Source organism: Embiotoca jacksoni, unplaced genomic scaffold (assembly GCF_022577435.1).
Source record: "Embiotoca jacksoni isolate LCO1_2020_lvr unplaced genomic scaffold, fEmbJac1.0.p SCAF_24, whole genome shotgun sequence".
Lineage (NCBI taxonomy): Eukaryota > Metazoa > Chordata > Actinopteri > Embiotocidae > Embiotoca > Embiotoca jacksoni.
In genome coordinates, this window is record NW_027185375.1 from 4,125,154 (window position 1) to 4,152,288 (window position 27,135).

The 27,135-nt window shown below is 46.5% G+C and overlaps 1 protein-coding gene across 1 annotated transcript in view; it reads left to right on the forward strand.

Moving 5' to 3' along the window:
- Positions 1 to 27,135, forward strand: part of LOC138204032 (mitogen-activated protein kinase kinase kinase 11) — a 41,081-nt gene that overhangs the window by 2,547 nt on the left and 11,399 nt on the right. The window contains exons 2-5 of the mRNA XM_069159136.1: positions 17,959 to 18,139; positions 22,373 to 22,521; positions 23,561 to 23,736; positions 24,684 to 24,936. Of these exons, the coding sequence (XP_069015237.1) occupies positions 17,959 to 18,139; positions 22,373 to 22,521; positions 23,561 to 23,736; positions 24,684 to 24,936 (759 nt within the window). The remainder of the gene's footprint in view (positions 1 to 17,958; positions 18,140 to 22,372; positions 22,522 to 23,560; positions 23,737 to 24,683; positions 24,937 to 27,135) is intronic.

Consider the following 27,135-nt stretch of genomic DNA (forward strand, 5'->3'; position numbering starts at 1 on the left):
GATAAGTGTTGTCGAGGGGACGAATGTCACGCTTCGCGAGGCCGAGGTCAGGGAATTCAAGAGGAAGCTTTGTGGCTCGGCTCACACTTTCGGACTTCGACGCCCGGCCGGAGGGGGGCGGGGGGGATGGAAGGGGGGGGGGGGCTCTTGCGTCGGTTGTTTTCGGGCCTTTGACCTGAACGCGGCAGCAACTCCCCTCTCGTTATTGTCATCGTTGTCGTGACGCAGGCACGTGACCACGACTCCCTATCGGCTCCGTCCCGTCCGATCCCGATCCCCAAAGGGACGCCGGGATCGAAAAGGGTCGCGCGCTTTGCCGCCCGTTTCAACCCAACACCGCCGAAATAATTTCTGAGCATACGGCCTTGGTTCGGAGGTTTTAAGGAGGTTAACTCCCTTCATTCAAGGTTTGTTTACAACAAAGGGACTTAACTCGGCACGTCCTCAGAATATTGTTTTGCTCCGCGACTCCTCAATGTTTCCATCCATTTTGCTTTCATGCGTGTCAAGTCTCGCTTGTTGACCATCGACAGTCTCTGTCCACCGTTCCCCGCTCCCCCCACCCGTCACCCCCCTTCCCCCCTCCTCCCACGCACACACACACACACACACACACACACACACACACACACACACACACACACACACACACACACCCGTGTGTCAGGTTCTTTCCCGGCTGGAAATGCGTCTCCTGTAGGGCAAAACAGAAAGAAGAGTTGCGTTAATATAGTGTTTGTATACGAGGCGGGCCGAAGCGAACACAATCCCTCTCTCTGTGCGCCGGGAGATCGTATCGCTCCTCCTGCCTCCTCCTGCCTCCTCCTGCCTCTTGTTTTTTTTTGTTGGGTTTTTTTTTTACATTTTTTTTATTCTTCTCCGAATCTTTGTCCCTGGCCTGCCTCGACATGTCTCCATACAGCCGTAACCCTGTTGTGCCACTGAGCAATATCCTGTTGTGTTGGTGGGAAGAGGGAGGCGGAGGGGAGGCAGAGGAGAGGAGGAGGGGAGGCGGAGGAGGGGAGGAAGGGTCGTTTCAAAAAAGGACGTACCGTCGGTTTGACAGCGATGGAAGTGGGACGCTGACAGTTTTGTTGTTGTTGTTGTTTTTTATAAAGGAAAAGACCCGGGCGCACAAAGAAAATTCAGATAGTGAGGCAGCTACTTTGACTGCACAAAATGTACTAAAGCTTCAATGGCGAACCTCAGATTATGGTGTCAGTTCCTCAGAATATTACTGCAAGTTCTTCTTTCTCGAGCTGCCATTTTACACTCCGCGGTCGCACGGGGGAGAAGCTGTAGTCACAAGTGGGCCGTAACGCTTCTCATAACGACCGGTTGTGAGAAAGGAAGGAAAGGACGCGAGTTGAACAGGGTGGTTTGAGGACAGGAGAACTCCCGGTCTGATAATATGATGATGAGCCCAACCGAAACTCTAGGTGAAGATTATGTGACTACATTAGAAAGGAGATGAGTTTGGATACCTAGTTCGAGCTGTTCCGATGATGGATCGGGGTGAATAGTCATTACCCCTGAAGGGCCTGTAAACAACAGCCGGGAGTTGCTGCTGTTGCTGGACCAGCAGAAGATGCTGATTAAACAGGATCATGTTGGCTTGTGTAGCCAGAGGCCGCAACTGCAACTCCGTCGAATACAAAGCAGAGAGCTGAGGAGCCTCTTTTTTTTTTCTTCTTCTTCTTTTTTCTTGTCTGCGTCCGGGCACGAGAGGCTATTTTTTTTCACTCGCCCTTATTTTTTTTTTGTTTTTCCCCTGCAGATTACTGATCTGGTCTCCTAATAGTTTTCTAAAAGAGCTTTCGAGGGCTTTACGTACAGTTCTGGTAGGAAACGCGGTCCCGTAGCCGTCACTGACTGACTAATAGCCATTGTCTTTAGTTCAGAGCCTCGGACTTTGAACCTTGACTCACATTAGCCTTTGAGCTAATGTCTTCGTCTTATCTACAAAACAAGGACGCATGTCTTTGCATCACTTTTGTCTTCCTGTGCAAGCCACCAAACAAAACATTCACTGGGGAAACGCGTGCAGGTTGGATAGCTCACTGAGGGGCACATTAAAAAACAAAAACAAACAACAACAACAAAAAAACACGCTAAACGCTGTGGGTGCCAACAAATGCTGTCTCGTGAGCTACGGTTTGAGATGCAAGTTTGATTATATTGTGTCTCTTGTGTCCCTGGATGCTCAGCTGTCAATCAAACATGGACGCAGTCCCAGCATATAACGGTAAACTTGTCAAATTACTTGACGTGTTGTTTTTTTTAACCGCAAAAGGAGATGATTCCTGGCATTTTTGTTGGACCTTAAAAAAAAAAAAAAACAGCTGATTTGTATTATTTATTTATTTATAGACAGTATCAATGTTCCCTAAAATCCTAATACACTATCAATAGGTCTATGCCAACAACTCGCTCAGACAAATTACTTTGAAAAGACTGAAACGAGTCGTCCAATTCAGTCCGTGTCATAAAAGTATCGACGTTTTATACCCGGCGCTCTTAAACCAAAACAATAAACCAAACAGAGCTCCACAGCGGGACAGTGCCGAGATGCCGTGGGTCCGTCACTGCAGAACTCTTCAAAAACTGTTTCTAAAAGAAGACGCGCAGCTTTAAAAAACAAAAAACAAAAACGTTTTCATCAAAACGTCGACGCAGCATTTTTTTGCAGCATTTCGGTGCAGCCACAGCAAAACCCGTGCCGTCGCCGGGAGCCTTCGAAAGCTCTTCGAGCGCAGCAGCTGTCGTCCTTCCACTTGTCGGTTATCTGCACAAAGCCTTCATAGACCCAAAAACAGCTATAGGCATCGCCACATGCCATAAAACTGTGCAGAGGCCTTAGTTTAGAACTGGCGGGGGAAAGTGCCAAGCTAAGCACTCCGCTGGGCTCCGACTCACAGGCCCCTTTTTCAGGAAGAAGCCACAGTTAGATCTTGGATCAACATGTAGGTTTTTTGTTTTTTTTATATTTATTTATTTATTTTTGTTCTTCTCTCTCCACGAGTGGACAAACATCTGATACATCTCCCCACCAGCGTGTTTTCATTCGGGGCCCCCCAGCGCCCCTCACCGCAGCGCACTCGGGACGGCCCCGTGTGTGTCGGTGTCCTTAGTGTGTACGCCGGGCGGCCGTGTGTGTGTGTGTGTGTGTGTGTAATATGTGTGTGTGTGTGTGTGATGTGCACTCCTGTCAGCACTGCACTGGCACACATCGCCGTCCCGCCGTCCAGCTGCATTACGCGGGTACTCCAGGCGTATTTAGCGATGGGAACGAGGGGATTTGAAAACCCGGTCAGATCTGAACATGCACCTGCATTCTGTTAAAGGAGCCATATTATTATTATTTAGCGTGCAGTTTAGGTGATAGCTGAGGCAATAAGGTCGTGAAGCTGTACATTAGAGATAAAAAAAAAAAAAAATCCAGCAGTGAAAAATGTCAGCCTTGACTTTGGCTATCAGTTTATCAGTCAAATATGTTGTTGGCTGCCACCGGAGTTGGCACGTAAAAGCGCGAACCTGTTTTTGTTGTTGTCGGTCAAACAACAAAAATGATGTCTCTATTCTTGTTGAGGATGACGGGCCAGAATCGCACCACCAAAAATCCGTTTTTATGATATCCGTTTTTGCCCGTGTTGTGACTTCAGACTGATCAAAGGCCCTCTCAGCCAGCAGTTGCAGCCAGAGAATCTTATTTTGGGCGAAGTGCGGATGGCAGAGTGAAGTGGAAGGTGGGACGAGGGAGCTCTATCGGTAAGGGCCGACTGATAGCCCGACAGACCTGTCAATCAAACCTACCAGACCTTGTAACCGATTCCCTGAAACGCCTTAACAGTCTTATTAAAAGACCGGTTTGAGGAATCGCTGCCAAGACAAACTGCAGAAGAAAGGAAACCGTCATCTTGAGGAAAAGCGAGCATTTTACTTTGGGATCGGCTTCAAACATTGAGCCCATTAAGGCTTTGGATTATTCAAACCTCGCCCATGTAGATTTGTGGCTAGAAACAAATGCAGGAGCGTGTATACAGAACAGTCTGAGTGCAAGAATATGTAATGTAAATGTAACAGCGTTTATGATTTTTAAGAACCTAAAATGCTCACTCACCATCGTCCTTAAAAGATGTCACTACATTCACAAAATCATCGTTTCATAAAGCAACTGTATATACTTGGATTGAAAAAAAACCAACAAAAAAACCACGTTCGTGTCACAAGGAAGGGTTGAGTTTATGATCCCAGTGGCGTGCTTATTTCTACTGGCCGATTTCAAAACACTCATGACAATGGTGATAGAAGTTTGAAAAATGTGAACGCGTGGGTGTCTCACTCGGCGCTAACCAGAAACGACGTGACTTACTTGTGTTCCTTTGGTCACACGGCGGAAAAGAAGATTCAGCACGTCACGGGATCAGGACGAAATAGTCGGTAAATTGTAATGCTGTTTTGAATCCCTCGTGTGTTTTCTTTTTTTTCTTTTTTAAGCGGGAGATGAGAAATCAAGAAAAAAATAATTGAAAAGAAGGAACTTGTGTTAAAGATATGAAGGTGTAGGGGGGGGGGTTACCTGGGGGTAGAGCTCAGCTGCGCTGCTGCCGGCTCGGAGTGGGCGATAAGGCAGAAGGGGAGTTTAACTAGCCCAGCTCCATGTGCGGCTTAGTCATCCTCCTGTCTTTTTAGTCTGTGTTTCGCAATGGACAGACGGACAGACAGACAGACAAAAAAAACAAGTCGTTTTTGTTTTTTTTGTTTTTTCCTCTCAAGAGAAGTACTTAAAAGCTAACAAAAGCTCATTTGTTTTTGTGTTCTGAGCTCCAGACTTAACTTTTCACGTTGATTTCACTGGTAACCTTTTTGTTTAGCTGCACCCAAAATTTGTCAGCACCCCTTTTAGCACCTCCGTTCGACGACATTTGAAGAGATACCTTTTTTTTTTTTTGGCAGCTCCTGCGACTTAATTTATTATTATTTTTTTCTGTTCAGTTGCTATTTACATTGGTAATTTATACTTTACGTATTATTATTATTATTATTATTATTATTGTAAACCTGTTACTCATTTTGAACACCCGCATTATTTAAGGCGACGTCGCTCAAAGAGAACAACGCTGTCACGCACGCCTCGTGTATTTTTTATTTTTTTTCCCCGCCGCCCGCATTCGACGAAGAACAACATCGGGGTTGAAAACTATCGGAGCAACCTTTTTAACCAATCGGCATCGACCTCCCGGGGGCGTTGAATTACAACATCGGTGTGTGTCTTTCTCTTTGAGATTTATCCTCCTTTTCTTGGCAAAAAAAATCATAATTTCCAGCAAAAACTCGGTATAGAGTTTCAATCGAAACGGCAGTTGAGGTTGAGCTCTCCACGCGGTCCTGCTTTTTTTTAATGATCACGACGTCTGAGGTTCGACCGTCGCCGTGCGCAACCCGTCTTCTTGCACAGTATAGTCGATGCACTGCGGGTGCAAAAAAAAAAAAAAAAAAAAAATGAGACGCGCCCACACAATGGCTGCTGCACACCCACGCTCAGTCCTGAAAGCTGCAAAATGTGTGTGCGTGCGCGTGTGTGTGTGTGTGTGTGTGTGTGTGTGTGTGTGTGTGTGTGTGTCTGCGTGTGCACGCGGTGTCCAAGCAGATTGAGTGAGGCGGGCTGAACAACAGAACTGCAGGGGAGTTGAGAGGACAAGAAGGAAAATAGCAGCAGACGACACCGCAAGGTCAGACTGCACTGGAAGCAGAGCGCTTTCCAGAAGTCAGCCGGAGTGAAACCTGTTGGTTTTTATCCCTCGTCTCCGGCCTCGGCCTCGCGGATCACAAAAAAAGACGAGCGAAAACCTCGCTCGTGGAAGAGGAAGCGAAAAGTTCAGAGAACGTTTTATTTAAATGCGTCGCGAGCAAAGCGCGCGTCCCGGGTTTTGATTTCGTTTCAGCGTGCTTTATCTTACATCTTGTATAGCTTTATTTTTGTATCGGACGTTCAGATGTGCATTGCGCAAACGTATCGGACGGGGCTCGGGAATCGCTCCGGGCTCGTTGCCATTGTTGCCCGCGATGTCGACACAGCCCGGCGGCCTTATCGAGGTGGACTCGGCAGTCGGCGTTACTCATTAACATCCGCGAGATAGCAGGAACGAAAGGACTGGGAATTCAATTAACGGACGGGTGATTTATTTATTTATTTATTTTTTAAGTAAAAAACAAAAAAACAAAAACAAAACAAAATCCCCCCCCCCAAAAAAAAATAAATCGCCACCGTAGGCTTCTCCTGAATCCTCGGACGTGTCCGCGAATTTTAGTTCCCGCGAAGCTTTTTTTGTTTTTTGGAGATCGAACGAATTGACTTGTTTTCTCTCTCGACTGGTAAATACAAACAGGAATGCCCCGAAAGTTACTCTTCTTTAAATCCGTCGTGTGTGTGTGTGGTTAAAAAGGGGCGGGGCTTCTTAGTGATTCGTTTGACCGCGGCGTGCCGTTGAAGCGGCGCCAGTCTGTTTTCCTTTTGTTGCCTGCGTGCGTTTGATTCATCCCCTATTTACCGCCCGGGGGACATCGGCCCTGCCTGCAAGCAGCTTTGCCTTGACATCCCAGCTTTCAGGGGTCAGAGCCAGTAACGCCCCCCCCCCCCCCCCGCCCGCCCACTCTCTCTCTCTAGTTTCTAAGGAAATAGCGGTAATGGAGGTTAAAATTCAACAGGAGAGCTCTGGAGGCTTGTTAATAAGTCACCGCTTTCAGGAGCTTTCACAGCTTCTTTTTTTTTTTTTTTTTTTTTTTTTTTTTTTTACCTGGCACAGGACGCTTTGCACAGGGAATCATTTATAACCCCCCCCCTCCCCCCCTCCTGACCGTGTTAATGTGGTGGGTGCCCAGAAACAAAATAATCCCTTGTGTCTTGTGTGTGTGCGTGTGTGTGCGTGCGTGGGTAGTCCGAGCAGATCGCGATGCGTCTCGCTCTCACGATGATTGGCTCGCATGGCAAGACGACGCGTCGTACCCCCCCCCCCCCGACCGCGATGTCGCATCGCCGGCCGCCGCGCGAGTTTTAAGTGGCCGAATGTCGATTTCGCACTTCGTCCGCCGGCGACGCCGGAACCGCGTAAGGAGTCGGCGCGCTGCGGAGAATCTGGCCGGGTCTGATAAATAAAGCATGAAAACGTCCCTCTTAGCCGTCGACTCCGGAGGAGTGTAAAGCGGTTATTTATAAGGCGGCGCTCGCGCCCCCGGAGGCTCCGGAGGTTGGAAGTAAATCTCACTATTTTTTTTTGTTTTTGAACTCGAGCCGCGGCCTTTATAATAATTGACCGCGGCGGTTTGTCACGTTTGGGCGACCGGTGTCATGTTTGTGTGGCCGCCCGCTACGCTCCATCAACTGCCAAATGGATCCAAATTGAATCGAGAGTTTTGACCTCCCTCTCCCACCTCGCGTGACGTTTCCGCCGTCGGCCTCATCCGCCGACGGCCTCATCCGCCGGTCCTGCGCGTGACGAGTTGCTGCAGAATTCTCTCGTTAACGTACATTTCTTTTGGGTTCTGAACTCGCAAGCTTTCGGCCCTGATAAATTGGTAATGGGCATTTTTTTTTAATTTTTTTTTTTATTATTTCATGGACTACTTGTATGTTTATCAATTACTGAAAAGCGAACAACTGACGAGGAGCTCGTTTTTTTGTTTGGACCGGCGGTCACAGAAACGTGGAACTCGTGTGCTGATATTGACCGGGCGTCTCCAAAAAAGTCAGAGCAGTTGCCCGTGAAGGTTGTTACCGAGTCGGGTTTTGCGGCCCGGTGGCAGTGTATCTCGGTGACGTCGAACAGCGCCCACTCTTAAGCCAAAAAAGGACACCACCCCCCCCCCCCGGAGCGACAAGACGAAACTCCGGCGGAGCGGGCCGCTCCAGTTTCGCCGTGAGTCGACATCTCCCACGCTGTGATTATGCCTTATCACTCTCGCCTCCCTCTCCCTTACTCGCTGGCGGGCCTGGTCAGAGGTTGCCAGACTGTCTGTCAGCCTATGGCCTCGTCCCGTCCCTCGGGGGGGGGGGGCGGGACGGGACGATGACAAAGCTCCTGTTCTTCCTGGGGAAAGCCCCCACCCTGCCGGAATTCTCCCCTCGCCTACAGGCTGCACAGCGGGGGGAGGGGGTAGAGTAGAGTAGAGAGAGCACAGAGGAGGTTTAGGTTGACCCGCTTAAAAAAAAAAAAAAAGGCATTAAAAAGCCTATGGGGATATTTTTGGGCCATTGACTAATATTAAGAACCTAAATTAGTCCCTTTCTGTACAAAAAAAAAAATCTTTGTGTTTTCGCGAAGTACTGTGTGTGTGTGTGTGTGTGTGCGCGTGTGTGTGTGTGTGTGTGTGTGTGTGTGTGCTCGCGCGCTTCCAGCCATCATCATCATCATCATCGGCCCGACGCACTCGTTAAACTGCGATCGGTCCAACCCTGAACCCAGAATGGAGACGGGGGGGCGAGAAACGACATGCGGTGAGAGACGGAGAGGCTCGGCCCGGCGTGGAGTTCGAGAGTGTGTGTGTGTGTGTGTGAGGGGGGGGGGGGTAATAATTAAGCGAGGTGCGGAGTGAAGAGGCCGGGGGCCGACTTTTTTTTTTTTTTTTTTTTAATATCTGGCGCGTCGTCGTGACGGGTGCTGGAGGTTTAGAGAAAGACTGTCGTGCAAGCTGGAAGGTTACGGCCCGCCGTGACTGCCTGCGCTGCGCTCGCTCGGCCGCCGCCGCCGCCGCATGTTCTCTCTAATGTCCTCGAGCAAGGGCACTGAACCTTTACAAGCTTTTGCTCTTTTGAACGTCAGGCGCTGTCGATGTAACGACCACTTTTCCATGGCTCTCTCTCTCTCCCTCTGAAAGTTCCCGAGCGGCGGCGCGCTCGCGTCGACAGAAAAGGCGGCGCCGGAGTTCATTTTCCCGTTTGATTTATTGTACTTTTAGCTTTGCAAGTTTCTTTTTTTTTTTTTGTAATTTAATTAATACGTCTGAGGCAAAAATGTCGACGTTCCCCAAACGCCTTAATGTTTTCCTTCGATCACTATCACCTTTGGACTTCCTGCGCTACACTACGCGCCCCCTGGGCTTGCTTTTACACTCTTAAGCATCCGTGGCTTCTAGACGGCGTCCATGTTGCCGCGGTAACCAAGGTAACCACTTCAACGCGAAGCGCACGACGTCGCCGCGAGTTCTTCCGTGAAGGAGGCAGACGACTGCAGGTTGAGGAGTGGATCGGTGTGTATATATATATATATATATATATATATATGTATATATACATACATATATGTATATATTTGTTTCCTAGCTGTATACATGTCTATTTACTTACCACTGTCCCACAAATTTTTTTGCCAGTTTCATGCAGGCGTAGCCAACTATCTGATTTTACAGATATTACTTCGGCAATTCTACCCGTTTCCTGCTATGAACTACCTTGAAATTCATAATCTCTACGTCAGTAATGATGTCAAACCAAGTTTCCAGAAAACCTTTTATTTATTTATTTTTTTTCTCCCTTATTTGAAATTCCAGCCTCTTCACCCCCTCCCCCAAAAAAAAAAAGGTTGAGAGGGATTTTGCACATTAGGCTTGCATTTTAGAATTAAATCTCTTTGTTTAATGACATGTGAAGAATGCGGGGAATTCAAATTTGCCCGGGATGCACGGTTGTGCTTTGTCAGTCGGATAAGCTCGCGTTAAATCAGCACCAGAAAAAAAAAAAGAAAAGAAAAGAAAATCCCCGACTCCGGGATTCTCGCTAAGTGATGTGTTGCTGGGTTGAGCAACAAACAGCCTTGATCTGAGGCCGCTGTAGGTAGCAGCCGTGGCTGCAACTGACACACTCTTGTTTCTGAACAACAAACAGTGCCAAAACAGAGGCTGGTTGCCATGGAGACCTGTCACGGCGCTTTTGTGGCGACACTGTTGGTTTCGCCTCTCTATCAGGAAGACACTCTGTCTGGGCAAGACGGGTCTAGTCAGGATACTGGCTGTTATTCTTTGGGGGAGAGGTGGATTCCTGGTTTAAAATGTGACAAAAAAAAACAAAAAAATAAAACAACCTCACATGTCCCCAATATATTATAATTATTTTTTTTTTCATGAAAGGCACGAGTGTGTTTTTTCCCCCCACTGTGCTGCCGGACGGCGGAGTTTCGAAGATATTTCCTTCGGGGCTTATCGTCATGTGGGTCAGCGGCCGATTTGGACGCGGCCGTCGTCGTCGTCGTGGTGACGGCGGCGAGAGGAGGAAGGCTGAACAAGGGCTGAACTGTGGATGCACTCTGACTCAGCTCAGGAAGTGGAAGAAGAATGCGGTGTGCTGAGACTGCTGAAATGCTTCGGCGTGTCTGCGTCTGCGCTCGGCATCGTGGGTACGGTGTTGTACCAGTTGAGTGTTTGGGACCCGTGTGTGTGTGTCCCCCCCCCTCCCGGGGACACATTTATGTGGAGCATGTTCTCTCCAACCTGTGTGTCTTCTGAGAGCTTGAAAGTTGAACTATTGCTTGCATGTTGCTTGGAGGGCCCATGAGCAAGGCACTTGAACCCCAACTCTTTTCCGGGTGCTGAAATGGCCCACTGGCGTGCGTGTGTGTGTTAAATGGACAGGTCAAATGTGCTGTTGGTGTTTAAAAACAAACAAACAAACAAACAAACAAAAAAAACAACAATTAAAAACATACAGTATTTAATGTACATAAATAAATAATAAAAGATAAATCATTTTCTTTTTCTAAATTGGGTGGGATTCGGTCGTATAAGGAGCGACAGCCCCGCAACGCATGGACACGGTTCACGAAACGTGTGACAACTTCAGGTCTACGGTGTGGGACAATTCTTTCATCAATTGTTGATAAGGATTCGAATTTAGGTGAGCAGCTTATTCTCTGCCGCCGATGCTTTGGACTCACAATCTGGGTCCACGTGACTAAAAGGGATGTTAAATATTGCATCATGATGAATATCTGTGCAGCTACATTTCATAATGTGTGTTGTATCAAGTTGCTGATTGGTGTTTAGACCGCCCAGCTGTCATAACACAACAGGCACCCCGAGGATTAGACTCCTCGGTGTGTGTGTGTGTGTGTGTGTGTGTGTGTGTGTGTGTGTGTGTGTGTGTGTGTGTGTGTGTGTGTGTGTGTGTATATAGCAGCAGCAGCAGCAGCAGCAGCAGTGTTCAGTATTCATGTGTGCCCTTCAGCTGATTGCCCCTCTCTCTCTCTCTCTCCCATACTTTGCTACTTGTGTGCAGCTGAGCGCATTGCTAAAAAATGGACATACCGTGAGTGTGTTAAGTATTTTGTGTGTGTATTGGTTTTCTCACGTAGAAGGATTGCTTTGTGTGTGTGTGTGTGTGTGTGTGTGTGTGTGTGTGTGTGTGTGTGTGTGTGGGCATCTATAACTGGCCAGGCAGCCACTGTGCCCTGTCTCAATCAATCATATGATAGCAATCAACATTCAGCACCGCCTCCCTTTCTCTCTGTGTGTGTGTGTGTGTGTGTGTGTGTGTCACCTTGTAACCTCAGCTCGCTCTACCACAGCACCTACACTTCCCTCCGGTCTGTTAGTGTCTGTCCCCAGGTGCCCCCCCCTTTTTAACCTCTGTTTCCTAAAATAGCGCTGCACTAATTTAGCACACACACAAAGAGCAGCAGTCGCTGGGAGTGCTCTTCTCTTTTTTTTTTTTTTTTTTTTTTTTTTTTAAGGGAGGGGCCAGCTACCGGAGTCTTAATTAGCCGAAAGCCGACGTCACTTCCTGGAAGTGGGGTCACGGCTGCAGTGGGCGAGCGTCCCGGTGGAAACAGGGGTGACTGACCGCGGCTTGTTTTTACCAGACGATGACCGGCAAGCAGCACAAAAGAAGTGGAGCAAGGGATCAGGGCCCGTTGCAGTAAATACCAGCCCGCCCCCTCCCGACACCAGCACCGCCCCCACCGCCTCCCCGAGAGCTGCTGGAATTGGCAGAAACAGTGACTCAGGCGTCGAAAGGACAGAAATTGATTTTCTGCTGAAAGGTTAAATGAGCAGGCTTCTTTTTTTTTTTTTTGAACTGTAGATGTTGTTTTTGTTTTTGCCATTGGCTACTTTTGCCATTTTATTGTTTGTGTCGATGTGAAAGTGCGTGACGGACGTACCTCAATGCATTTTTTTTTTTTTTTTTTTTCTTTCCACAATTTAAAAGCTGCCTGGCAGTGAGAATAAAAAGAGGCGGTTGGGAATGTGAGGCGAAAGATCTGAGAGGCAGAGTGGACAAAATGCTTTGTGTCCGGTGTGTCCTCCTACGTGTATTTAAAGGCGGCGGTGTGTCGCCGCCGAATTCTGAATTCTCACCCCTTTAGAAACTGACGTTATATTGTTATGCTCTGCAGACGCTTCACATCCTGGTCAGCATATGAATAAGAGCCTTTTAACGCCGAGCTGATGACAAAAGCACGACGGTCATAACAAAGCAGCAGCGGAGGGGATCGTGTTTTCAGGATTATCATTTGCCAAAAGCAAACTCTGCGTGTCGCCCAGTAACGTTACGGCAAATACTCTCATTGGATAGAAATAGTCATGGAAACACATCTCCTGTAAAGTTGGAAAGACATTGGCACATTCGAACTTCCCGAGTCAATAACTCATTAACTAAACAAACAAGAAGGTGGACAACAAGCTAAAACCTAATTTTTCCTCAAATTGAGCCGGCCTCAGAGCTGGACCAATTAAACAGGTCTCTGTGTACCAGTGAAAAGAACAACAACAACAACAACAAACGACCTATAAAAATGTTCAATAACTTCAGCCTTATTCGGTGTACTGTCGTGGTCTCTGGTTGGTTTGTACTGCAAAACTTAGTTTAGAAAAATACATCTTTTTCATAGTTTCGACGAATTTCTATTTGTAAAAAACAAAATATTCAATAACTTCGGTCCTTCTCAGTCTGGCGTCGCGACGATCACTTCACATATCAATGATCTGCCGTCCAATTAAAATACCTCACCGTTACGCAACATCCCATTTTTTGTTGTTGCGCACCGTTGATGTGTGACGCAACGCTGCGTATGACTGAAATTATGATTTGACTCTGGGGGGGGGGGAGCACAGTTCTGAATACAGAAGCGGGAGAATGAATGAGAGCTAGCTCGCACCGAGCGGATGGAAACGGTCACCCGGTGGTGGTGGTGGTGGTGGTGGTGGGGGGGAGGGGGTGCAGTGGGAAAAATAATAGCTTGTCAGTCAAATTTTAGACTTGACACATTGGTGGCTGGCGATACGTCATTTATCTTGAACGCGTGTCGACAGTTATCGTACAAGTTGTACTTTTATTACCTCGCAGTGACATGTCAGCCAGACAGACATTGACGTCCCGTACGCACTTCGCGAGCGCACAGGACCTCCCCCCCCCCCCCGCCCCGCCCCGTTTAGCGCTTTCGCCTCGGCTGCCGCGACCCTCCCCGTCCCAGGCTGAAACACTGTTTTCTGTATGTGTGGGTTTGGCAGAACCGGATGCAGAATTCGGCGTGCAAGTACATTTATGAAAGAACCCGAGTCTCCTGTGTCGTCCCCCACCCTACCCCACCCCCGCCCTCACCCCGCCCCCACCCCACCCCACCCCATACCCGGTCAACGTTCTCGCACACAGAGCAGACAACACAACCTCTTGTGATGCATTCCTTTGTGACGTCAAACCCGCTGCCTCTGGGCGACGAGGCACAGCACAGGATGTCTGAACGAGAGAGACAAAGAGAGAGACAGAGAGACAGAGAGAGAGAGAGACAGAGAGACAGAGAGAGAGAGTGTCCGTTCAGTGTGTCGAAAGAAATTCGCCAAATTCATATTTGCGTGGTTAAAGAAAAGAGAGACTTATGGAATAGAACTTTTTTTGTTGTTGTTTTTTTTTCTTTTGTTTGTTTTTTTTGAACGAAGTCAAAAGAAGGGGAAGAAAAAAAGGGAAAAGGGCGCGGAGCCCAGAAAGTCGGAAAAGTGACTGCAAATAGCAGGAGTCTTACTTCCCTATAATAAGTCAAATTCTTTGCCGCTTCTCCTCCCTGCGCTTTTGACAGCCGGCCGTGCCGTGAGCGATGCCCGCTCCGCCGGCCAAAGAGGAAGAGAGGCACAGCTGCCGACCGTACACCGAGGCATGTGACGCCGTGTCACGCCGCGGCAGCCGACATCCTCGGCGCTGTATTCTGTTTTCGCCCAGAAGCTCGCTCGGCGAGCCCTTGAAATGCCTCGCGCCGGCTGCTCACCAAAAAATGCGTTTGCTCGGAGGTTATTGCATTTTTACAGCGTGTGCTTCTCCCGCTTTATTTCGGTTTCTCTCTCCGTTTCGACGGAGCCGGTCTTTGTGCGTCAGTTATGAGCCGCTCCCCTCCCTGTTGATGAGATTCAAGCAATTATGATACTGGATTTGCTCCATCCGTTCCATTTTTTTTAATTTTTTTTTCCTCTCTCGTTGTTGTCGTAGTATTCGGGGGAAGAAAAGACGCCATATTTGAAAAGCATTTGTATTTTCAGGGTTTATAGGGTTTCATAAAGTCCCGGTAAGGACGGTTTTGGTAACTTGTTGGTCACTACTGGATTAAATGTGGTTAAGAAGTGACTGTGTTTTTTGAGAATGCGGATTGCATATGGTCTTTGGTTTGACTGTATTTCAATTATTATGTTTTGAATACATAATTTGAACGTGCTACATATAAAATATATTCATTTAATGTAACACGGTTGAAAGAAACATTGATATCCTCCCCCACCACCACCACCACCACCACCACCAGATTCAGCTCAGTTTTAACCTGCAAATCCTTCCTGATTGGGTTATTGGATAAAATAAATATTTAGTTCGAGTCAGATGGTCCTACCAGTGCGACTATAGACACGACTGTCATGTCAGTGCAACTTCCTCCCTGCTTTAATCTGACCCGTGGATTCCCCCAGGCAAAGGTCCATCGTGCTAAAAGCGTTTTTGCCTGCTCGGTTTCGTTAACTTCCTGGTTTGATCATCTTTCACAGATTTTTGTGCTCCCAGCGGGTAAACAGTGTTTTATGTTTATTATAGTTATTTCCTCCTTCGTGCTGCAGCCCACAGACAAAGTTGCGTAACTACTCCACACAGACACGCATTTCTCTTCCTGCTCGAAACCCCAGAAGGGGGGACGGTGTTGAAGGAGTGAGGTGACACGCGATCGGAAGTCTGCGCGGAGCGTTTTATTGTGAAGGTTAACCGGATTCACCGGGCCCGGTCCTGTGTCTGACTTCCTTCCCAGCTGATCGGCTGCGTACAGTTTGAAGTGGCTCTCCCATCAAAAGTTGATACGGCGCATATTTGCGGTGCAGCGGAGCGCTGAGCCGGTTCGAGGAATGCGTCTGGCCGAAAACAAACGTCAAAAGATACTTTAGTTTCGTCAAGTCGGAAAGAAAAGTTCACTGTATCCTGTTTCTCTTTTTAGTTAATGCGCGCGAATGTAGAATTAAATAGAAAATAATTGATTTATCTGGACATTGAAAAATATACTAAAAGAATTTGACATGTACACAAAGATATTCACATATACACAAAAACTTTGAATTACCCGGACACGCGTTAACTCAAAGTAGGAAAAACATAAAAGTATCGTAAATATGGGAGGCAATATAAGCAGCGTTACATTAAATAACTGCCATAAAGGGGGGAGAAAGGAAACCCACAATGTGAAGGCATCAAGGGAAGACTGGCGCATCTTCACCAACGGCAAATAAGTGGAACAATTTTAAACCATTGGTAGAAAAGTGTGCGTTATAACCCACGTGTGTGCGTGAGACAGATAAAACGGGGACCCACTCACAATATAAACCCTGAGTGCCACTATGGTGGAAGGGGGGTGTCATAAACACTCCACAGGATGCCTTTTAAAACAGCTGTTGATCTGACTCCACCATTAGTGGGCTCCGCCCGCTTTGACCGCGCGGGTAGCTGCAGCGGCCGAGTGACGGCGGTCTGCCGGCGCGAGATAAGACACAGGAAAGATGAATATCACCGGGCTTCAAAGGAATAACGGGACGTTCAGGTTCCCCCGGTCGGCCATTTTTCCGTAAGACGTGACAGATTTGTTACTCTGCTGCGCTACCGCGAGCGTTCGGGGCAATACTGCGTGACTTTTTTTTTTTTTTTTTTTTTTTTTCTGACACGGTTGGGAAGTTGGGCGCAGGCTGCGATTAGAGCTCGTGATGCGGGAGCAGCGTGGGCGGTTTTCTGCACGACACGGCATCAAGATAAAAGACATTTCTTACCTCCGTCGCATGTTGTAGGTTACGCAAATAAATATCGCGTAATAAATATACTTTCCTGCAGCCCGTCATCTACACATCTGTAATTAATGCTTCTTTTACAATTCCCCGCTGCAATATTTAAAGGCCGTGTACTCTACACTTTGATGGTGTTTAAAGTGCAGTCTTGATATCTGTAATCAAGATATCTGTTGCTTAAAACCACAGTTTTGTCGTTATTGTCCATTATTTTAAACTTTCCCCTCAGGTTTCTTTTCCTTTTCTTTTCTTTTCTTTTAGAGTTCATTAAAATAGCACATGGTGACATTATTTTCAATTTAAAGCTTCTTTTATGGTTTCTCCTGAACGCCATTCTTGTAAAAATGCCTGAACAACAAACCACAGTTTTAAGCAACAAAAAAACATTATAATTTTACATCTCCTTTTTTAAGCTCTTCTCCTGAGCTCTACCGAGAACAGGCTGTTTGGTTGCTGGGTCTTCAAGGCGCGTTGATATAAATGACCGTCTCCTCTGATTGGCTGATCCTGGTAGCTCGCTAACCTCTTTGAAAGAATGCCTGCTAAGTGTTTTCTCCTGCATTAGAATTGATATAATATAGGACCTTTAAAACTGATTCAATTGAACAAAAGGGCTTCAACGTCTATCGACACCTCCTGTGTTCAATATCGGATAAATAAATAAAATAAACAGTTATTTGAAGAAAGTGTGTTAAATATACACCTAAATTAGTTTTATGGACAAATCGTTATTGTCCATTATTTTAAACTTTCCTCTCTTCTAATTCTTAGAGTTCATTAAAATAGCACATGGTGGCATTATTTTCAATTTAAAGCTTCTTTTACGCTTTCTCCTGAACGCCATTCTTGTAAAAATGCCCGAGCAATGAGGTTCTTGTGTATTACAGTGTCACACAGCACACCAAGTAATATGTTTTTTGTTTTTTTTTAGTTTTATTAAAAGTCTCATTTTATCGCGATTTATTTTCCAACGACATTTTTTTGTCATGTAGCTTACGGAGCATGGCGTGGCTCGTCGCTGCATAAGTACCGCAAGGCTTAACGTGAACTAAAGTGTCTCATTAATAAGTTGGACTATTATTTTCTTTATGTCGTGCTATTGTTGCTCTAACTAACGTTAGCGTGCCGGCTTAAGAGTGGCGGGGGTCTAAAACAAAATGTGCGCTTCCTCACGTCAGCCGGTTCACTGATGCTCAGCTCGGTTGCGGGTGGGGACGCCCGCGGTGCTCCTAATCGCGCATGTGATTCAGCGTGCCGGCTGAAACGCGCCGTGCGCAGCGTGCCAAGCGAGGAGACATCCTGTCTCCCGTTTTGGGTCCAAAAGCTGATAATCGAAGGAGGCCGAGGTTTACAGTGATCAGTCAAATGGAAGTGAGCCGTGATATCGGAAATGTGGAAATGTGTTTGTCGCTGTCAGTTTGGGTCGTAGTGGCCTCAAGGCAAGAGGAAGAGGAAGTGAGAAAGAAACCAGCAAAGTGTGGATGTGTGCACTGAAGACTGAGCTCTAAGCATGATTGTTTTGTATGTTCTAAGCTAAAAAACAAAACCAAAAAAAAAGTGGATCATTTTTCTCTCCAGTGAAGCATTTCATTGAATTTGAAGCACTTGGAATATCACTAAGTCTCTTTTTGTCCTTTCTGTCCCTCTCCCCCGCCCGTTTGTCCTTCCTCCCTCCAGTCCTCCTGGCTCAGCCCATAGAGAATGAATGTATGGAGGGTTTGACGTTGAAGATCACCGACTTCGGCCTGGCGAGAGAGTGGCACAAGACCACCAAGATGAGCACCGCCGGCACCTACGCCTGGATGGCCCCCGAGGTCATCAAGTCCTCCACCTTCTCCAAGGGAAGCGACCTCTGGAGGTGAGTGCCTGTGTGTTTCTGTGTGAGGGTGGAAGTTGAGGTTTCTGGAGCTCGGCGATATGTAGCTGCTGCGTAACTTGTAACGAAATGCGGCCTGGAACAAATCCAGGATTTGTATTGCGTGCACAGATGTCCTCGTGTGGTATTGAGGGCGGCACGGTGGTGCAGCGGTTAGCATTGTCGCCTCACAGCAAAAAGGTTCCGGGTTCAAATCCGGTCCTGGGCCTTTCTGTGCGGAGTTTGCATGTTCTCCCTGTGCTTGCGTGGGTTCTCTCCGGGTTCTCCGGCTTCCTCCCATCACCCAAAAACATGCACCTCAGGTTGGTTGGCGCCGCGGTCGTGGCAGCCTGTTGCAGCACCTCCCCCTCGGGATGCTGCTGTAGCGAAAGAATTTCCCCTCGGGGATTAATAGAGTACAATAAAAAATTTTTTTTTTTTTTAAATATTTGGTTACGAAACGCCCGGAATATAAGAAAAGGTGATATGAACTGATTCGCAGCGCTTTCAATGAATACTTTGACATTTTGAGAAGTGCAATTTTTTGTTATCTTGCAGGCAGTTAAATACGAAGCTCGACACCACTCTCATAACTGATTGCTAAATATGATGCAGGCTATTAGCTTAGCTTAGCATAAAGACTGGAGGCATAGGGAAACGGTCAGCTTTGCTTTGTGGAAAGCTGAAATAGTCCACCTGCCATCACTGCTGAATTGAACCAATCAGCACATTCTCAGGCGAGCTGCATCCTCCTGTTTCCAGTCTTCATGCTAAGCTAAACCAAATCGCCTGCTTATTCTAGTTTAACATTAACTCACCGACGTGAGAAGTGAATCTCTTCAAATGTCCTTTTGTCCCCCCCCCCCCTTCAACAGCAATTTTATTGCAGACTTAAAGACTTGCTCTCACTGTGGTTGTTTTCCCCGTTGCCGCCTTTTGCTGCTCGGCATCAGGTGGTGTAACACCGCGTTGTCATTTGCTGAGGGAAGAAGGTAGGAGCGCTTGTTTCGATGCAGCTCAGTCCCGGATTAAAATGCGACAGTCGTCGTCTTTTAGAAATAAAATTTCAGAGAGCTATGAATCGAAGTCGTGTTTTTAACACGATTGAACGTGCAGCCCGACTTATAGCCTGGCCAGTCCACCTTAAAATGTATCATTTCAGTTTTACTCTCAGTTGCTGTTTACTTGTGAAGCCAAACTGATGGATGTATGTGGAAGGGATGTTTAAAAGGAATTTCAGATTTTTTTCAAATGTTGTAAATGCACAGTGGTACTCAGTGGGCACACAACAGTCCTCGGGCATTTTCTACTGTTTTTTAGGATTTAATTTGAGTTACAGGTGTCACGCAAGTAATTATTGAACTGAAGCCTAGTGTCATCGTAGGGTTTTCTAAAGTCTCAAAAGTCAAATGTATGTGTAGGGAGGATCTAAAGGAAAGCGGGCACACCTATGATCCATTCTAGGCACCAAAGGCTCTACTATATACCTCCTGGATATTCAATGCTTGATATCAGGAAAGCATTGCTGAAGTTGTATTGGAAGTTCTGGATGTAGTCAGTAGTCAGCGTATCCGCAGCTTCAGACAGGACAACTCTGTGGACGGAAAATCGGAGCGAAATAGAGCGAAAAGGGTGAAAGTGCAGAGACGTGATGGTGGGAGACTCGGCGATGAAGAGATGGAGGGACAGGGTGATGGATGGCAGCAAGGCCACCGCGACCATGTGATGGTGTCCCTTCAAAGAGCTGCTCTGTGCTTTGTTGTGGGACATGTGTACCGCACACTGTCCCATTGTCTCCAGTGTAGACGGAGAAGGAGGCCACACACCAGACCTAAACCACAGCCCTTTATCTGGGAATAGCTGTGTGCGAGTGGGTGCGTGTGCATTTCTGTGTGCATTTGGCCACATCGACAGAGAAAGAGAGGAGTCCCTTGATTATGGTTAGCGGTTTTGTAGTAATGGCTTTAATAACTGTTATTTTTTTTGGAGAGGGGATTCGTGATGGCTTTTAAGTTTCGTGTACAAATTAGCATTTGGAATTATGCAAACGGGTGTTTTTACCCGGCAACAGAGAGAAATATAAATATTTCATCGAACGATAACACGTTCACCGCTTTGCGCCGCAGTTGGTTGTATAGCAGTTTCTCTCATATGCTATGGTTTAATTTTAATCCTGTGGATTTGGACCATTTCATCCACCCTTGAATGCTTCTTTTTAGCTTCGTACAGAGCCTATGTAAAACCAATTGAGCAAGCGTCCTTGAGAACATCAAAAAGGATTTTGCCATGGTACAAGCTGCTTAAGGAATTTTCTGGTACTTTAAAGAACCGCGTTTAGTTACAGAGTGCAGTTTTTACTACCTTAATGGCCTCAGTGCCATCTCACTGTCACACACACACACACACACACGTCCTCTCCGTTTCCATCTTCCCCGTCCAGCGACAACAAACCCACGCACGCTCATTTCCACAGTAATCGCCGCAGAATCTGGAAAACGGCAAAATGAGCGCAGGCAGCCCTGCTCTGAAAATGAAGGGTAATCTTTGTTCTAGTATTCTTTCTCATCTGTCCGCGGCCGCTCGTCTCCAAAGCCGCCACGCGGAGACGACGGCCGCCCCGGGGGCGAGCCGACGTGCGGCGTTTCTGCACAGACACAGTGTGTGGAAGTTGTAATTAAAGAACTAAATAAAAATAGGCTGCGGCCTGCGCTCTCCACTTAGTGAGCCTCCACAGTGCGTTCAGTCAGGTCCGGGCGAGGGCTAATTGACAGTGTGGGAGATCCAAGTCCTGCGCCACGCTTCATCTTCTTAGGACGCAGGGCTGCTCCCATTGTGTGGGCTCAGAAGTCCTGTGTGCGTTTGTGTATTTGTGTTAGCACAAGTTCTGCATGCATGAGTTCACAGTGTTATATCAAGTACAAAAAAAAATATTCCAATTGCACAAATGTCTCTGGGTTCTGTACTGTCAGTGCTGTGATAATGAATGTGTGAGATATGATGTGCAGAACATAGTGATACAATTAAAGTTAACGCGGACTTGAAATGGATCAGATTTATTCACATCCAAAGACAAGAGACAGCCCAGTGTGTATGGGTGTTATCTGGTACGAAAAATATATATTTTGTCTTTCATTCTTCTTTTACGCGAACAATAACAAATTGATACTCGACGTACACATTTTGTATCACAGTAGCTTTTGTCTCGATGTTTTTAATTTGAAAAGTCACGGTAATAGCCAACCGGTGGTGTAATTTTGATCTCTCACACACTCAGTGACAGACTCTCACTTTACAGTTCTGGCCTGCTGTTGTGCTCCAGCACAAAAAAAAAAAAAAAAAATTGTAAATATGTTATTTACCTAATTTGTGAGCACCCGTTTCTTTCCAGCTCAGTGTGAGAGTCTCTGCTGCGTTTTGCAGGCACGTTGCAGGTCCGGCTAGTTTCTGTCCTCTGATCTCTGCGTTTCGTGAAGGGCGGAGCTCAAACGACGCCCGTCGGCAAACTGTTCTCCTCCTTTAGTTGTTTAACGGCGGTTCGCAAACAGCTTTTAGGTGTATTGCTGCCACCTTCTGGCGGTAATTATGCGTTACTTCCAGGCACCGGGGAAATAGGATTAGATAATAGTCACATAAACGATTTGAGTTTTTATTTTTAAATTACTATTAAAATATGTGAAAATCATGACCCTTCTACAGCAGCTAGAAGAATGTGTTGGAAAAGATACTTGGGTGCTTTGGTTCAGTCTCATTTCTGGTCACACGGGGTAGCTGGTTTCACTGAATGAACTCACTGCACATTATCTGTCCTGCACCAAATAGCAGAAGGACAAAGTAAACAGTTGGTGGACACCAAACCAGAGCTCAAAGCAGTGTGACTGCTGGACTCCAAATGAGATGAACACAAGAGGTATTGAAGTTGTCTGGGGACAACAGATTAAAAATTGGCCTTGTAAAGTTAACTTGTATATTTTTCTTCTCAAGATCAGTCCAGATTATCCCTGTGAAATAAACGGCATGAAATTAAGTTTGCACAATTATTATTATATTACCAATGCAGCAGTTTGATTTACATTATTTGAACATGTACATAACAGAGCTAATAGTTAAGGGCTGTACTATATGTGTTGTAAGAATGTTATATCATGAAGTTGTGTTCCGAGATGTCTGAATTTGATCTGAGTGAACTGTCTCATGCCTTTTTTGTCTGTTTTTTTGGGGGGGTTTTTTGCCCTCCAGCTACGGTGTGTTGCTGTGGGAGCTGCTAACAGGCGAGGCGCCCTACAAAGGGATTGATGGACTCGCCGTTGCCTACGGAGTCGCCGTCAACAAGCTCACCCTGCCCATCCCTTCCACGTGCCCCGAACCCTTTGCGCAGCTCATGTCAGGTGAGACAAGTGTTTTGGAAATGTTAGGGAGTGCGCTCGTTTGCACCACTCGCTCCGGCAGCGGCCGTCAAAAAACTCAGCTGAGACGTCTGCGTGAGATCCGACTGGTGTTTCAGGCACGCGCTCTTTCCATTTCCCCAAAGCTGCATTGAAATTAAGAAAATAAATTCCCGCACGTGGTTCACGGAGAGGAAGTGATTTGTGCTGGAGCCACCTTGTGCAATATGTTTGTGGCTGTTCATGTTCTTCTCTTGTTCAGTTTCACTGAAAAAAAAGAAATTCCACCTGGGTACTTGCTGTCAGCAAGCTGCTCCTAATATCCAGCACATTTGGCTGAAAGTCGATAGAGATAGTTTACATTCTTTCCACTTTTCCTCTTCTCCTGATGTCAGCTTGTGTGTTAAAAAAAAAAAAAAAAAAAAAAAAAAGAGATCAGTGCACTAAAGTACCGGTAGCCACCCCAGAGGATTAATTAATCATCGGATTGGTTTTTCATCTGCTCGTAATGCCCAAAGTTTTTTGAGCAAATTATGCAAAACTCCCCACAGCAAGGTAATTAAGCATAGCACTTTGAATAAGTGATCAGCTCGACTCTGGATTGTGCCACACAAGTGCCTGAAACATGTGTAAATACAAATTCAGGGCATTGAGGGATATTCATTCAATGAGGTGCAATGAGTGCAGAAACATCCGTTTTAGTCATATGGCCTGATTTTTAAGGCTTAAAATCTGAGTTGAAAGCGTTCAATAGGATGAAGTTCTCCTTTTTTTTTTTTTTGCTGATTTGCATGTGTGAGGATTATGTGAATCTGTCTGGTGTTTTTCTGTCATCCCTACCGAACTCTAAATAACCTTTGTTTCTTTTTGCAAGAATATACATTTTAGTGTTTTTATTTTTCTGCATTGCTCCACTACTTCTGCTATTTTTTTTTTTTATTTTTTTTTTGCATGAAAGTGAGGACATCTATACATTCGTGGAGGTGACGTTAAGTGCAGCTCTTGTGCTAATCAAACCCTGGTGTCTGACTATGTACAACAGAGTGCTGGGACCAGGACCCCCACCGCAGACCCAATTTCAGCTCCATCCTGGCGCAGCTGACAGCCCTGGAGCAGCAGGTGAAGGAAGAGATGCCGCAGGACTCCTTCCACTCCCTGCAGGAGGACTGGAAACTGGAGATCCAGGACATGTTTGATGAAATCCGGGCTAAAGAGAAGGTACGAGGCGGTCAGCTTTGAGTTGGCATGTGGCAGCGTCTGTACTGTTGAGTTATAAACTCCTGACGCATGTCAACTTTGAGCAGCTCTAAGTATCTTTGGTGATTCCACCAAAGCAGCTTAGTCTGCACTTCACATTGAACTCAATTCCTTCCGGTGTTTTGGCCGTGTCATAAAGGCAGCACCGACCACAGGATCACGATAGCTAGTGTAGCTATTACACATCCTTTAGACGAGTGGTTTACAACTTGCGGGTCACGACCCAAAAGCAGGTCATGGGGCCATTCTCAGCGGGTCGAGGTGCGAGTGAAAGAAAAGTTGAGTTTATTTTAAAGTCGACAGAATTTCTCATGCTGTGCCTTTATATTGAAAGATATACATTTCCCGTAATGCGGTGCGCATGCCGTGGCCCTTTGCTGCCAGCGTCGTCATCACAGTAACAACCAAACTACCAACGTCGTCACATCAGCAGTTAGGTTTTTTTTTCTGTTATTCAAGATCATTTTGATTTTTCATTTTATATTTCACACACTTCAAAACTTAATAAGCATTACAAGTTTAAAGATGTTTGAAAAGCATGTATGCTTAGTTGTGCTTTTGTTGTGTTTTTTTTTTTTCTTTTTTCAGAAAGGCGCAGTAGAGATAGACAGAAATTGTGCGGAGACATTGCAGGGAAATGACGTTCAGTAAGATCTGGCTAGCTGGGAATCGAACCGGCGCCCTAACCGCTTTGCTTTCGGGCTGCCCTGAAGTGTTATGAAGTTTACAACCTCCAATTTAGTTTTGACATTCAAAGTGAAAGTAAATATAAATATAATGTCGCCGTGAGTCATCTGGGCTGACGAAAGGTGTTATCGGACTGTAAACCTGCAGAACTTTGGTCCACACAAGTGATCGGGACCTGCTGACATTAAACCGCTCCCGACTGCCTTCTTATCCTCCGTCAGGAGCTGCGCTGCCGTGAGGAGGAGCTGAAGCGAGCCGCTCTGGAGCAGAAGTCCCACGAAGAGTTCCTTCGGCAGCGCGAGCAGCAGCTGGCCCAGTGGGAGCAGGACGTGTTCGAGCGCGAGCTCAGCCTCCTCATCCTCCACCTGAACCAGAACCAGAACCAGGAGAAGCCCAACGTCAAGAAGAGGAAGGGCACCTTCAAGAAGCACAAGCTCAAGTGCAAGAACGGCGAGAAGATCAGCATGCCCCAAGGTGTGTGTGTGTGTGTGTGTGTGTGTGTGTGTGTGTGTGTGTGTGTGTGTGTGTGTGTGTGTGTGTGTGTCTCTGTCTGTCTTTGTCTTTTGAGTTGCTCTATCAGAAATCAGCTATTAGTCAGCAGGCAGCAGTCTTGACGAGAAATCCCATTTCAAGGGCCATTACTGGCTCGGTCTCAAGAAGCAACGACAATAACAACAACAGTCCAAAAAAAAATAGAAAGAAAGATACAAAAGAGCAGAGAGGAGGAAGTGAGGGAGTTTTGTGGTATGACTGCTGTATTTTTGTCGCTCGGTTCTGCTGAAGGTTCCTATCAGGGCGAGACTCGTGTAGGTTTAAAGGCTGATATTTTGAAAGCGGGGCTGCAGACAGGTGCTGTTTTCTCCTGTCACGCAATCGCTTTCAAATTGTTTACTTGTGTTTTCATCACAAAAGTGACAACTCTTCAAAAAAAAAAAAAAAAGTTTCCTTACAATTTCATCTAAAAAGCGCCTGAAAGCGTTCAGTCCACCGTTGTAAGAAAACAGTGACCGTGTGAAAGGGTGTGCGGGGGGGGGGGGGGGGGGGGGGGGGGAATCAAAGGTCTGACTCCTCCCCTCCCTCCCCACCCTCACCTGACTGCTGTTTCTTCTGCATGCTCCACTGTCACACAGTCACCCAGCCGGCAGCAGTTCACATCCACTGTTTCAATGCGTGTACGAGTGTATTTTGGGCTGAGCAAGCATGCGTAAATGCGCTGTCTGTCTGTCTGTGTGTGCGTGCGTGCGTGCGTGCGTGTGTGTGTGTGTGTGTGTGTGTGTGTGTGTGTGTGTGTGTGTGTGTGTTTATATATATGTGTGTATGTGTGTGTGTGTATGTGTTGTGGTTAGGCCTTTCCCAGCAGCAGCAGGGCGGTGATGTGGTGGTGGTGGTGGGGGGTTGATGAGAGGGGAGAGCGAGCCAACCACGCCTCGACACTTCCTGTCCATGGATACACTGCTGGCTGGCCTCGCTCACTTTCTCGCTCTCACCCTCTGCGTCTCTCGCCCTCTTTTTTTTCTTTTTAAGCACGCCCCTCCTCACCCATTTTCTCTCTCGCTCTGTTCCCCTCTGGGTTCCCCAGTCAGTGTTTTTAGTCTCCTTCTAACCATATCTGCCCGAATCCCTTTCCTTTCTCCCTTCCTCTTTCGCCCATTGTTATTATTATCCTCTCCTTCATCCTGTGTTGCTCTCGTACTTTATACCCCGGAGTACACTTCAGATATATAAAAATGTATTCCGGACTAACAGAGGCTTTGCACTGGCGTTACAAATCTGGCTCTGTCATGGTTGTATTGTGGCTAAATATACAGAGAAGCAAACAGTCTGGCAATAACAAGATAGCCGAGGCATTGTTGTGTGATGTAAATATTCCCGTGAAGGTAAAACGTGTCGAAATCTGCACCGCTTTTTATCTCTAGAACTTGTTTCCTCTTAAAAACATCTTGCAGCTTGAGTCAGGTCGGTTAAGTCGTTGACCGCAAATGAAACCTGAAGGTAGCCTCCTCGACGTCACCCATACGTTTTCTGAAGGGAGGTTTTGAAGGACGTCACCATCTTGGAAAAAAAAAAAGTGGTGCTAGGGTGGAGCTGCAGCCAGCCCATCGTCACGGCACCCACCTGTCACTCAAAGCAGCCCCGCCCTTAGTTAGACATAAGTCTTATTACAGATTAAACGGGCGAGTTATATAAATTTCACCATTGCAAAGTTGTCATGAACGGTTAAATTAGCTATAGACATCAAACATCTTTATTTCTGCTATTTTGTCATCTTAACAAAGTGGTCTATGGGGTTTATCTAACTTTTTGAAGCCAGCCTCTAGTGGCCGTTTTAAGAACTGCAGGTTTTGGCACTGGGTTATTAACTTTTTAGCCCCAGAAGTTGTTGCTTGAGTTAACCTGAACAGATAATTAGCTACTTTTTCTAACGAGTCAAGCAGTATTAATGACAATAAGCAAATACTAGTTCATGGTAGTAGCAGCGTGCTATGGAGCCTGTTATGCCTGGAACTTATAATTATATACAATTGATTTATGAAGCCATGATGTCAAACTGCATCATCCATCACGTCAAATTAAAGGTCCCCTACTGTATGAATTCAGATGACCTTGTCTTATTTGATTATAAAGCAGGTCTATGTGCTGTATACAAACTGTAAAAGTGTCAAAATGCACACA